The sequence below is a fragment of the Hemiscyllium ocellatum genome, chromosome 31 (genome assembly GCF_020745735.1).
Source record: "Hemiscyllium ocellatum isolate sHemOce1 chromosome 31, sHemOce1.pat.X.cur, whole genome shotgun sequence".
Lineage (NCBI taxonomy): Eukaryota > Metazoa > Chordata > Chondrichthyes > Orectolobiformes > Hemiscylliidae > Hemiscyllium > Hemiscyllium ocellatum.
The window spans coordinates 10,953,288-10,967,214 of NC_083431.1; the positions used below are offsets into that span (position 1 = coordinate 10,953,288).

The following is a 13,927-nucleotide window of genomic DNA, read 5'->3' on the forward strand; positions in this document are numbered from 1 at the left end:
TTAAGCGCTTCCTAAAAATGCATTTCCCAATCACATGTTGTTGTTCGTTGGTATTGCATGTGAATTTGACACAAAGTACCATGTATATTGGGACAGAGTGATTGGAATTGGCCTCAAACATACACATATTAAAATGGGATACAATTGAGGCCCTCCAGTCCTGAAGATCTGTACTCACCATCCCCAACTCAATTACAGAATTTTCTGACTTATAGAGCTGTACAGTATGGAAACAAACCCTTCGGTCCAATCGTCCATGCTGACCAGATATCCAAAATTAATCTAGTCCCATTTGCCAGCATTTGGCCCACATCCCTCTAAACCCTTCCTATTCATATACCCATCCAGATGCCTTTTAAATGTTGTAATTGTACCAGCCTCCACCACTTCCTTTGGCAACTTATTCCATACACACACCACCCTCTGCATGAAAAAGTTGTCCCTTTCAAAATCTTCCCCTCTCACCCTAACCTCATACCCTCAAGTTCTGGACTCCCCAACCCCAGGGAAAGACTTAGTCTACTCACCCTATCCATGCCCCTTATGATTTTGTAAAGCTCTATAAGGTCATCCCTCAGCCTCTGATGCTCCAGGGAAAACAGCCCCAGCCTATTCAGCCTCTCCCTATAGTTCAAATTCTCCAACCCTGGCAACATTCTTGTAAATCTTTTCTGAACCCTTTCAAGTTTAATAACGTCCTTCCTATAGCAGGAAGAGCAGAATTGCACACAGTATTCCATAAGTTCCTAACCAACATTCTGACAGCTAAAACATGACCTCCCAACTCCTGCACTTCAATGCACTGAACAAAAAGGGAAGCATACCAAACACCTTCTTCACTATCCTATCTTTCTGCATCTCCACTTTCAAGGAACTATGAACCTGCACTCCAAAGTCTCTTTGTTCAGCCACACTCCCCAGGACCTTATCATTAAGTGTATAAATCCTGCCCTGAATTGCCTTTCCAAAATGCAGCACCTCGTATTGATCTAAATTAAACTCCATCTGCCACTCCTCAGCCCATTGGCCCATCTAATCAAGATCTCATTGTACTTTGAGGTAATCTTCTTTACTATCCACTACACCTCCAACTTTGGCATCATCTGCAAACTTACTAACCCTCCCTCCTATGTTCATATTGTTTTAGTCCAACTATGATACTGGCTTTAACTGAAAATTTGCAACCACAAAGATGATAAACCCGAGGTCAGCCAATCATTAGTAAAGTGCTGAAGGCAATCCAAAACTTATGTGCATTGTATTCACTTGTGCTCCATGTCAAAGGTAGAACTTCCATTCACAGGTACTGTCCAGTATTGACCTTGTGATAGAACAGCATTCCTCATGCCTTATCAGAGTGGGTGGATAATTGACAGAGAAAAACAAAGGAGAAAACGAATGAAATTCATACCAAATACACCGAGTTTTCCAGCAAACATCAAAGAGATTCCAATGGGAAACCCAATTAGATAGTAGCCAATCAGGTTACCGATAGCTCCTAGCTTTTGCTTCCCAGCTCCTCTTAACACTCCACCACATACACCCTGCAAAATAGACACACAGAACATAATCACAGTGATCATACCACACTTGGCTTCTACAGATGAGAAACAAAACCTAGCAAACTGCCATTTCTCAAATAGTTCACAATTAATGGAGGACATTTTGGAAATGGTCATCAATGTCATTTAGGGAACAGGTCGCGCGATGAAGCTGCTTTCTTGCAGAGTTGGCGTAAACTTACCAAATGGTAATGAACTAATGATATCAAGCCATGTCTGCAGTCCAAATGTCAGCCCCATGATCTAACTGGTTGGCAGAGTAGTTCTGTAGGGGCTGAATGGTCTCCTCCTGCTCCTATGATCCAAACTGATGAGGCTGTTGACTCTCTGGCTGCAGACTCCATTAGAATGTGATAAGATGGTGGCACCTTTTCCCCATGAGAGCCGTGTTTCTCTGTTGCAGGCTGCATGGTTCACTCTGTTCTCAACATCTTTCATAAAACTCCAGCTTAAAGAAATTCATTACTCCTGAAGTCACAGGGACCCCAAAACAGAAACATATAAATCATTCAGCGACATCATGGAGATGTAGGAAACAGGAATAGCAGTAGGCCATTCAGCCCCTCGAGCCCACTCCACCATTCAATACAACGATGTCTGATCCCCTAATTGCAGTACCTGCTTCCACTTTCTCTTCAGAAGTTTTGATTTCTTTAGCCTTTAGAAGTGTGTCAGTCTCCTTCTCAAGAATGTTTTGGCTTCAACCATTTCCTGTCGCAGAGAACTCCACAGGCTCCCCACTCTCCGGGTGAAGGCATTAGAACATAAGAACAAGGAGCAGGGACAGAACTATGCTCCCCCTAGCTCTAGTTTCACCCGCCAGCGGAAATAACCTCCCTGCTTCAATCTTATCCACTCCCTTCCTAATTTTATCTGTTTCTATAAGATCCCCCCTCAATCTTCTAAATTCGAATGAATATAGTCCCATCTACTCAAGCTCTCCTCATATATGTTTCTTCATCTCAGTCCTAAATGACCAGTTTGTATTTGATTTGATTTGATTTTACATTTTATTGTCACAGAAGTACAGAGTATAATATCACCATCTTAGGTACCGAGGAACCTAGTTACAAAAAATACTTTGGAACAAGGGAGTAAGAGGGGCGGTGTAGTCTTTTAGGGCCTGGAGCCTTCCAGATCCATCAAAGTTTTACCTGCACATCCACTAATATCATTTATTGTATCCGTTGCTCCCGATGCGGTCTCCTCTACATTGGGGAGACTGGGCGCCTCCTAGCAGAGCGCTTTAGGGAACATCTCCGAGACACCCGCACCAATCAACCACACTGCCCCGTGGCACAACATTTCAACTCCCCCTCCCACTCTGCCGTGGACATGGAGGTCCTGAGCCTCCTTCACCGCCGCTCCCTCACCACCAGACGCCTGGAAGAAGAACGCCTCATTTTCCGCCTCGGAACACTTCAACCCCAGGGCATCAATGTGGACTTCAACAGTTTCCTCATCTCCCCTTCCCCCACCTCACCCTAGTTCCTAACTTCCAGCTCAGCACTATCACCATGACTTGTCCGGACTTGTCCTACCTGCCTATCTCCTTTTCCACCTATCCACTCCACCCTCTCCTCCCTGACCTATCACCTTCATCCCCTCCCCCACTCACCCATTGTACTCTATGCTACTTTCTCCCCACCCCCACCCTCCTCTAGCTTATCTCTCCACCCTTCAGGCTCTCTGCCTTTATTCCTGATGAAGGGCTTTTGCCCGAAACGTCGATTTTACTGCTCCTCGGATGCTGCCTGAACTGCTGTGCTCTTCCAGCACCACTGATCCAGAATCTGGTTTCCAGCATCTGCAGTCATTGTTTTTACCTTATAGTTGGTGGACAAGCTGTGAGGTGTCAGCAGCTGAATTACTTATTACACAATCTCCAGCTTCTGTCCTGCTCTTGCAGCCACAGTGTTTATATAATCAGTCCAGTTCACCTTTTGTTCAATGGTGACTCCGAAAGAAGTTAAAAGTAGACACTCAGTGACAATAATGTTATTTGACAGCTTTCTGTTGGATAAGACACTTGAATTGAAATGAGAGAGTAAGTCTAAAGTAAACATTTAAAGCAGAAATAATCACATGACCCTGCACTGATATCACAGATACCAAAATACTCACCGCTGTGGCATCGAAGATATGAAAAGCAGAACATAATGGAACTACTTCAATAACCAATTTGAGAATTTCTCTGCAAAATGAAAGAGGGACATGAGCGAGCTTTCACATGATTCAGAATCCATTTTGTAAATGGGTTTTATGAAGTTTTCATGCTTGTCGAACTTATGTTTTACTGGCCTGTCACTGGTGAAGATATAACCCACCACGTTCCTTATTGCTCCAATTATCACAGCATTTATTAAGGAGATGCAACCTGCAGAAGCAAATTTAAAATGTGAAGAATTCCCATCAAATAATCTCATCAAAGTTTCTGACAACCTTTTGAAGGAAGTTGCCATTCATTGTTACTGTGTTATGTGCTCTTTTCAAATCCATTCCTGTCATCGCCCCCTGGTGTACAGGCTGTCAATTCCCCGCCTGAATACAATCTGATGGACTCAACCACACTTCACACCATTCCCTCCAGGAACCATCCTCCTGGTTAAGTGAATATCGCCTCACTGAGTATGGTGGAGAAGGTATTAAAGCACTTAACAACAAACACATTATGAAGTGTTGTCATCGATGGAATGTAATGGCAGCAAATGGCAGCACAGTAAGCTCCCATAAACGCAATACAACCATGACCAGCTATCTGTATTAATGAGGCCAATTGACAGATTAATACTGGCCAGCTCACTGTGACAATGTCCCAGCTTGTCTTCAATATAATTCTGTGGTATCTTTTACATCAAGCAGGTGAGGTAACTGATTTAACGTCCCATCTGAAAGCTGGCACTTTTGACCGTGTGGCGCACAATCACTTGAGTGTCCAACTGGGATTACTTGTGCTCAAATCTTGGAGTGAAGCTTCAACCAAGAACCTTTGGAAGCAGAGGCAAGAGTATTACTAATTCAAAGCTACAGTGCAGAGAGAGGTCCACTCAGTCCATTGAGTCTGCGCTGACTCTCTGGAGAGTGTTCCACACAGATCCCTACCCTATCCTAGATACCTTCAAGGCCTCACTGGGTGAAGTGCAGCATTCCCACCGACACCTGGGAACCATTGGCCTGAGGCCGTCCAAAGTGGAGGAGGAGCATCCAGCAAAGTGTCAATCACCTTGAGACTTGCTGTTAGGAAAGAGCAGAAGCTGGCAGGGGGAGAAATCAGTGTGAGGAGCACACTGCCACACCAATGGCCCACCCACCCCTTCCCACGACCACCACCTACCCCAAGTGTAACAGATCCTGTGGGAGCCCCATTGGTCTGTCCAGCTGCCTACAGACTCCCCCTGAGAGTAGGAGAGAGTCATCCGTGTCTGTGAGAGACTGCCGATGAAGGAATGATTTCCCATGCCTAGACGACTAGCCGACACCTCTCTGGACACTATGGGGCAATTCACCAAGGCCGATCCACCTGACTTGTATCATCACTGGAATGACCTCAGCTACAGCCCGATGTGGACAAAACTTTACAAAATAAGAACAGCAGAACGTGGAAACAACTCCGGAGTGTGAAATGGAGCCAATCTTTCGGGGTCATTGACCTACGGTCAGGTCTGGTGAAAATTAAAGGTGGAAAGATTTGAAAAGCTGGGGAACAAGATGGGGGTGGAGGGTGGGGGAGGTGAGTGGAGTGGATGCAACGCACAAGAAGGTCTGTCATATCATGCAAGGCCAGGAGTGATTCAATTATGTTTAAGGGTCATAGAGATGTACAGCATGGAAACAGACCCTTCGGTCCAACCTGTCCATGCTGACTAGATAACCCAACCCAATCTAGTCCCACCTGCCAGCACCCGGCCCATATCCCTCCAAACCCTTCCTATTCATATACCCATCCAAATGCCTCTTAAATGTTGCAATTGTACCAGCCTCCACTACTTCCTCTGGCAGCTCATTCCATACACGTACCACCCTCTGTGTGAAAAGGTTGCCCCTTAGGTCTCTTTTATATCTTTCCCCTCTCACCCTAAACCTATGCCCTCTAGTTCTGGACCCAGGGAAAAGACTTTGCCTATTTATCCTATCCATGCCCCTCATAATTTTGTAAACCTCTATAAAGTCACCGCTCAGCCTCTGACACTCCAGGGAAAACAGCCCCAGCCTGTTCAGCCTCTCCCTGTAGCTCAAATCCTCCAACCCTGGCAACATCCTTGTAAATCTTTTCTGAACCCTTTCAAGTTTCACAACATCTTTCCAATAGGAAGGGGACCAGAATTGCACGCAATATTTCAATACTGTCGATGGGGCAAGTGAAAAGAATAGGTGATATCAGAACAAGTAATGACTGAAGAGGTTACCCTTGACAAGCTGTGAAAGAGTCAACTGACAGCAGGAAGAAAATGGAAGCAGTGATTATGATCTAAGTTGCTGAACACGATGGTTAGGGATTGGATGGCTGTGGAGTGCCAAGATGAATGCTGAGGTGCTATTTCTCGAACTTAAGACCATAAGACCATAAGACATGGGAGTGGAAGTAAGGCCATTCAGCCCATCGAGTCCACTCCGCCATTCAATCATGGCTGACGGGCATTTCAACTCCACTTACCCTCATTCTCCCCGTAGCCCTTAATTCCTTGTGACATCAAGAATTTATCAATCTCTGCCTTGAAGACATTTAGCATTGCTGCACTCTGCGGCAATGAATTCCACAGGCCCACCACTCTCTGGCTGAAGAAATGTCTCCGCATTTCTGTTCTGAATTTACCCCCTCTAATTCTAAGGCTGTGCCCACGGGTCCTAGTCTCCTCGCCTAATGGAAACAATTTCCTAGCGCCCACCCTTTCCAAGCCATGTATTACCTATAAGTTTCTATTAGATCTCCCCTTAATCTTCTAAACTCCAATGAATACAATCCCAGGATCCTCAGCCGTTCCTCGTATGTTAGACCTACCATTCCAGGGATCAGCCGTGTGAATCTCCGCTGGACACGCTCCAGTGCCAGAATGTCCTTCCTGAGGTGTGGGGACCAAAACTGGACACAGTACTCCAAATGGGGCCTAACTAGAGCTTTATAAAGCCTCAATAGCACAACGGTGCTTTTATATTCCAACCCTCTTGAGATAAATGACAACATTGCAATCGCTTTCTTAATCACGGACTCAACCTGCATGTTTACCTTTAGAGAATCCTTGACTAGCACTCCCAGATCCCTTTGTACTTTGGCTTTATGAATTTTCTCACTGTTTAGAAAGCAGTCCATACTTTTTTCCAAAGTGCAAGACCTCGCATTTGCTCACATTGAATTCCATCAGCCATTTCCTGGACCACTCTCCCAAACTGTCTAGATCCTTCTGCAGCCTCCCCACTTCCTCAGTACTACCTGCCTGTCCACCTAACTTCGTATCATCAGCAAACTTCGCTAGAATGCCCCCAGTCCCTTCATCAAGATCATTAATGTTTAAAATCTGATTGAAGATTTGTAGCTCGGGTATCCGTTGTTGTGGTTCTGCTCGCCGAGCTGGAAGTTTTTGCTGCAAACGTTTCGTTCCCTGGCTAGGGAACATCATCAGTGCTGTTGGAGCCTCGTGTGAAGCGCTGCTTTGATGTTTCTTCCGGCATCAAGGACGGCATACTTAAACTACTGGACCTGTGCCTCACCACACACTTTACATTCAACAATCAGATATACGAACAAATCAACGGAACACCCATGGGATCACCAATCTCGGGACTCTTAGCAGAGGCAGTTATGCAAAGGTTAGAACATACAGCCATACCACAAATCCAACCCAAACTCTGGATCAGATATGTTGATGACACCTTTGTAATCATCAAAAACACAGATATAGAAAAAACACACCGAATCATCAACGCCACACTCACAGGAATCCGATTCACACGAGAAGAGGAAAAGGATAGCCAACTCCCATTCCTAGACGTGTTAGTAGAGAGAACACCCAATGGAGAATTCACCACAAGGGTACACAGGAAACCAACACACACAGACCAAGTCTTAAACTATGAAAGTAACCACCCCAACACACACAAACGAAGCTGCATCAGGACACTATTCAAAAGGGCCACAACACACTGCAGTACACCAGAACTGCGAAAAGAGGAAGAGGAACATCTATACAAGGTATTCGCCAAAAACGGATACCCACGCAACTTTATCACCAGATGCCTAAGAGATAGACCGAGGAACGAGGACATGCCACAACCAAAAGGACTAGCCACTCTACCATACGTCAGGAGCGTCTCAGAACTGACAGCCAGACTACTGCGACCCTTAGGACTCATAACAGCACACAAGCCAACATCCACGCTCAGACAACAACTCACTAGAACAAAGGACCCAATACCCAGCATGAGCCAAACTAACGTAGTTTACAAAATACCATGCAAGGACTGCACAAAACACTATATAGGACAAACAGGAAGACAGCTAACAATCCGCATCCATGAACATCAGCTAGCCACAAAACGACACGACCAGCTATCTCTAGTAGCCATACACTCAGCCAACCAGCAACATGAATTTGACTGGGAAAACACCACTATCATAGGACAAGCCAGACAGAGAACAGCCAGAGAATTCCTAGAAGCATGGCATTCATCCCCAAACTCCATCAACAGACACATTGACCTGGACACCATATACAAACCACTACAGCTGAAACTGACACCCGGAAACGGCAAGAACATCCATCAACAGACACATCGACCTGGACCCCACATACAAATCACTGCAGCTGAAACTGACACCCGGAAGCGGCAAGAACAAACCAATATAAATACCGGAAGAAACATCAAAGCAGCGCTTCACACGAGGCTCCAACAGCACTGATGATGTTCCCTAGCCAGGGAACGAAACGTTTGCAGCAAAAACTTCCAGCTCGGCGAGAAGAACCACAACAGATCATTAATATATAACGTGAACAGCTGCGGCCCCAACACTGAACCCTGCAGGACACCGCTTGTCACCGGCTGCCATTCCGAAAAAGAACTCTCTGCCTTCTGTCAGACAGCCAATTCTCAATCCATCCCAGTAGCTCACCTTGAACACCATGGGCCCTCACCTTGCTCAGCAGCCTCCCGTGTGGCACCTTATCAAAGGCCTTTTGGAAGTCTAGATAGACAACATCCACTGAGTTTCCCTGGTCTAATCTACTTGTCACCTCTTCAAAGAATTCCAACAGGTTTGTCAGGCACGACCTCCCCTTACTAAATCCATGTTGACTTGTTCTAATCCGACCCTGCTCTTCCAAGAATTTAGAAACCTCATCCTTAATGATGGATTCTAGAATTTTACCAACAACCGAGGTTAGGCTAATTGGCCTATAATTTTCCATCTTTTGTCTTGATCCTTTCTCGAACAATGGGGTTACAACAACGATCTTCCAATCATCCGGGACTTTCCCTGACTCCAGTGACTTTTGAAAGATCTCAACCAATACCTCCACTATTTCCTCAGCCACCTCTCTCAGAACTCTAGGATGTAGCCCATCAGGGCCAGGAGATTTATCAATTTTAAGACCTTTTAGCTTTTCTAGCACTTTCTCTTTTGTAATGGCAACCATACTCCACTCAGCCCCCTGACTCCCTTTAATTGTTGGGATATTATTCAAGTCTTCTACTGTGAAGACTAACGCAAAGTACTTGTTAAGTTCTCCAGCTATTTCCTTATCTCCCATCATTAGGCTTCCAGCATCAGTTTGAAGTGGCCCGATGTCAACTTTTGCCTGTCGTTTGTTTCTTATGTATTGAAAGAAACTTTTACTATCATTTCTAATATTACTGGCTCACCTACCTTCATATTTGATCCTCTCCTTCCTTATTTCTCTCTTTGTTATCCTCTGTTTGTTTTTGTAGCCTTCCCAATCTTCTGATTTCCCAGTGCTCTTGGCCACTTTATAGGATCTCTCTTTTTCTTTAATACATTTCCTGACTTCTTTTGTCAGCCATGGCTGTCTAATCCCTCCCCGGATAATCTTTCTTTTCTTGGGGATGACCCTCTGTACAGTGTCCTCAATTATACCCACAAACTCCTGCCATTTTTGCTCTACTGTCTTCCCCTCTAGGCTCTGCTTCCAGTCTATTTTCATCAGTTCCTCTCTCATGCCCTTATAATTACCTTTACTTAACTGTAACACCATTACATCCGATTTTGCCTTCTCTCTTTCGAACTGCAGACTGAACTCTACCATATTATGATCGCTGCTTCCCAAGTGTTCCCTTACTTTAAGATCTTTTATAAAGTCTGGTTCATTACATAGCACTGGGTCCAGAATAGCCTGCTCCCTTGTGGGACAAGCTGTTCCGAAAAACTTCATAAAGCTGTCAAATTTCATAAAGGGATTGGGACAGAAGTTCCGAACATAATGTGCTGATCAGAGAACAACGCACACTGACAGTTCAGGCATGATGAGGCAGGATTTACACCACCTCCTCAGAATAACAGGAACCAGCTGCAAAAAGAAGGAATGGTTCAGCTTCCATTCCCGCCTGCTCTGAATTAGCTAATCCCAGCTGGGCTCTGGGGTACGGTGTGTGATACGAAATGGGGTTTATAATTATAACAAAAACAGAAATTGCTGGAAAAGCTCAGCAGGTCTGGTAGCATCTGCAGAGAAAAATCAGAGTTAACATTTCTGAGGAAGGGTTACTTGATTCAAAACGTTAACTCTGATTTCTCTGCGCAAACGCTGCCCGATCTGCTGAGCTTCTGCAGCAATCTCTGGTTTTGTTTCTGATTTCCAGCATCTGCAGTTCTTGTGCTTTTTATAAAATTATAACATTGGTCTCAGCACCCTTAGGTGAGGGAGGGAAAAACTTCCAGAGTTTCACCTCCTGATCCTTACACAGTGATTGTAATCCAGGCATCCTTATTTGCTTCACTGACAGCCTTCCCTCTAACCAAACGGGAACTCTTTGCTAATTATTTTTACAGTTTACAGTTCCATTTCTATGTCCTCCAATAACAAAGCAGAGTAACGAGGATCTTGCTAATTTCCAGTCTTGTGATGGTAAATAACAGATGATATTTGCACCATCTCTGTGCCATCTGTGCCCGCTTGTTCCACAAACATCCATTCCCTCCACCATCGGCACTCAGTAGCATCTCCAAGATGCACCGCAGAAATTTACCAAAGATCCTTAGACAGCACCTTTCAAACCCACGACCACTTCCTTCTAGAAGGACAAGGGCAGCAGATACATGGGTACACCACTCCCCGCAATTTCCCCTTCAAGCCACTCACTACCCTAACTTGGAAATATACCACTGTTTCTTCATAGTTGTTGGTTCAAAATCCCGGAATTCCCTTCCTACAGCAACCCACAGCAAGTGGACTGCAGCAATTCGAGAAGGCAGCTCACCACCATCTTCTCAAGGGCAAATACAGATGGGCTATCAACGCTGGCCAGTCTGCTACACCCAAGTCCCACAAATGAATTAAAAAGATTAATCACTATTTCAAAGAGAGCATTTAACCACTGAGTTCAAATAGTCCAAGCATTCCTGGGGAATCACAGTTGCCTGAAAACATAACTATGGCACCCCCTTGGCTCCAAGAACAGAGCAGAGAATGGGCAGCCTGATCACCCAGAGCCTCTCTATTATCTAATATCTCAAATCAAGAATGTCATGGACATTCACAGGCTGTCGGCTTTACCTGCTCCCACAGAGAGAGACTGGGGACAATGTTGAAAATGGCCATCCATCTCCTACACCATCTTACCTTGAACATCAATCATCATGTCATCATGGTCATAGAGTCATAGAGATATACAGCACGGAAACAGACTCTTCGGTCCAACTCATCCATGCCAACCAGATATCCCAACCCAATCTAGTCCCACCTGCCAGCACTTGGCCCATATCCCTCCAAACCCTTCCTATTCATATACCCATCCAGATGCCTTTTAAATTATTGCAATTGTACCAGCCTCCACCACTTCCTCTGGCAGCTCATTCCATACATATGTCACCCTCTGCATGAAAAAGTTGCCCCTTAGATCCCTTTTATATCTTTCCCCTCTCACCCTAAACCTATGCCCTCTAGTTCTGGACTCCCCAACCCCAGGGAAAAGACTTCATCTATTTATCCTATCCATGCCCCTCATGATTTTATAAACCTCTATAAGGTCACTCCTCAGCCTCCGTCATTCCAGGGAAAACAGCCCCAGCCTGTTCAGCCTCTCCCTGTAGCTCAAATTCTCCAACTCTGGCAACATCTTTGTAAATCTTTTCTGAACCCTTTCAAGTTTCACAACATCTTTCCAATAGGAAGGAGACCAGAATTGCATGCAATATTCTGACAATGGCCTAACCAATGTCCTGTACAGCTGCAACATAACCTCCCAACTCCTGTACTCAATGCTCGGATCAATAAAGGAAAGCATACTAAATGCCTTCTTTACTATCCCATCTATCTGCGACTCTATTTTCAAGGAGCTATTAACCTGCACTCCAAGGTCTCTTTGTTCAGGAACACTCTCTATGACCTTACCATTAAGTGTATAAGTCCTGCTAATATTTGCTTTTCCAAAGTGCACACTGGATCAGAATTCCTGTCACCATTGTGGAAGGGCCAGCACCAGAGGAACTGAAATAAGGGCACCCACCACCAAAAACACCTTCTCAGGGACACTAGGAATAGGCAATAGATACAACATTAATGGAATCCACAAATCCTAAAATAACAGGATTGATTTCAAAACCTCAGTGGAAGTGTTTAGTGTGCAGACATCAGGCTCGGACAGAATCAAGGTCAGCTATTATAACTCCTGCAGTCAAATAGCCTAGCAAAAATCACCATCTATTTTGAGAAGATTTGTTGCTCAGATTGAAGTCTTGGACTTAGGTTTGCTCGCTGAGCTGGAAGCTTCATTTTCAGACTTTCGTCACCATACTAGGTAACATCATCAGTGAGCCTCCGGATGAAGCAGTGGTGATGTAGCCCACTTTCAATTTATATGCTTGGGTTTATTTGGGTTGGTGATGTCATTTCTTGTGGTGACATCAATTCTTATGGTGATGTCATTTTCTGTTTTTTTTTCTCAGGGATCCAAGTCAGTGTGTTTGTTGACAGAGTTCCGGTTGGAATGTCATGCTTCTAGGAATTCTTGTGCATGTATCTAGTCTCACAATCAAAGAATTACCAATTGGGAAGGTCATGGAGGATGCTGATATCCAGGAAACTGTATCCCAATGAGAAGTCAAACTGCTCAGGAGTTTTAAAAGGGGTGAATGTTTGAGAGAATGATCACAGTTTTGGTTAATGAGGTGAAAGAATTGGACTTACCAATGCAATATATAGCGACTTTGGCAAAGTTTACAGCCTGCTGAGGATTTCTGGCACCCAGCGCATTACCTACATAAAAAGTTGCAGCCACACTGTATCCTATAGCAATCTGCAGGAGAAATAAAGATAAACAGTTATGTGTGCATTATTCTCTACTTTCTTCTCCCCTTTTTACCTGTTGCTGCAAATTACTGTTCTAGCAGTGTTGGTGAGATACTTTTCCACTGCTGGTGTCTTGTGCCATTTAATATCTGTACCACTATGTGATACTGGATAAGGGCTGTTTAAAGAAATCATCCTTTATCTTTGCTTTGTCTATCTAGTGATGAAAGAATACACCACCATAAGATTACCTATAGAAGAGACACTGTTCTGAGTTAATGAGAAGATTTACTGCATGATAGCAGTAAGTACAATTATATCTGGTCAGGCATAAATAAGAGGGCATTGGAGAGTTGGTATCTGCTCCTGCTGAAAGTTAGAGTAGAACCCCTTTCCTCTAACATCAGACCGTGTGTGGGATTAATAGAATGGGTGGAGCCAACGTAACATGATCATTTACCCCTTCATTGTATTATGCAACATATTGACATATCTACAAACAGATCAGTAAGGTTAAAGGTTTCGTGCTGTATTGGTGCTGAGTTACAGTGAATTCAGTTTGCCAATTGGTTGATTTTACAACTAACCTCATTAGCCACCAGCCCCCAACCCCAGCTCCCCTCATCATCCTCAGGGCTTCTGGGAGGAGTAAAAATATCTTGAGTTTCTGTTTTTAAATTCTGACTGTTAACAGAATGTCCCAAGCACGGATGTCAATGGTGTACAGGATCCATGTTGGTTGTTATTCTATTCTTTCGTGTCCCCACTCGTGTCTTCAAACTGCCTTATGACACTCATCACTCCTTGGCCTGAACTCCTCTTGTCTATGCAACCTCATCTAAATTAAACCCTCCAAAATTCCTGCACTCCGCTGATTCCTTTGCTGAACATTCCCGATGTTCAGTCCTC

The 13,927-nt window shown here is 44.5% G+C and overlaps 1 protein-coding gene across 1 annotated transcript in view; it reads right to left on the reverse strand.

The window, feature by feature from the left end:
- The window catches only part of LOC132830230 (multidrug and toxin extrusion protein 1-like), a 34,982-nt gene that overhangs the window by 4,728 nt on the left and 16,327 nt on the right, over positions 1-13,927 (reverse strand). The window contains exons 11-14 of the mRNA XM_060847764.1: positions 12,917-13,025; positions 3,864-3,939; positions 3,687-3,756; positions 1,412-1,544 (exon numbers count right to left, since the gene is read on the reverse strand). Of these exons, the coding sequence (XP_060703747.1) occupies positions 1,412-1,544; positions 3,687-3,756; positions 3,864-3,939; positions 12,917-13,025 (388 nt within the window). The remainder of the gene's footprint in view (positions 1-1,411; positions 1,545-3,686; positions 3,757-3,863; positions 3,940-12,916; positions 13,026-13,927) is intronic.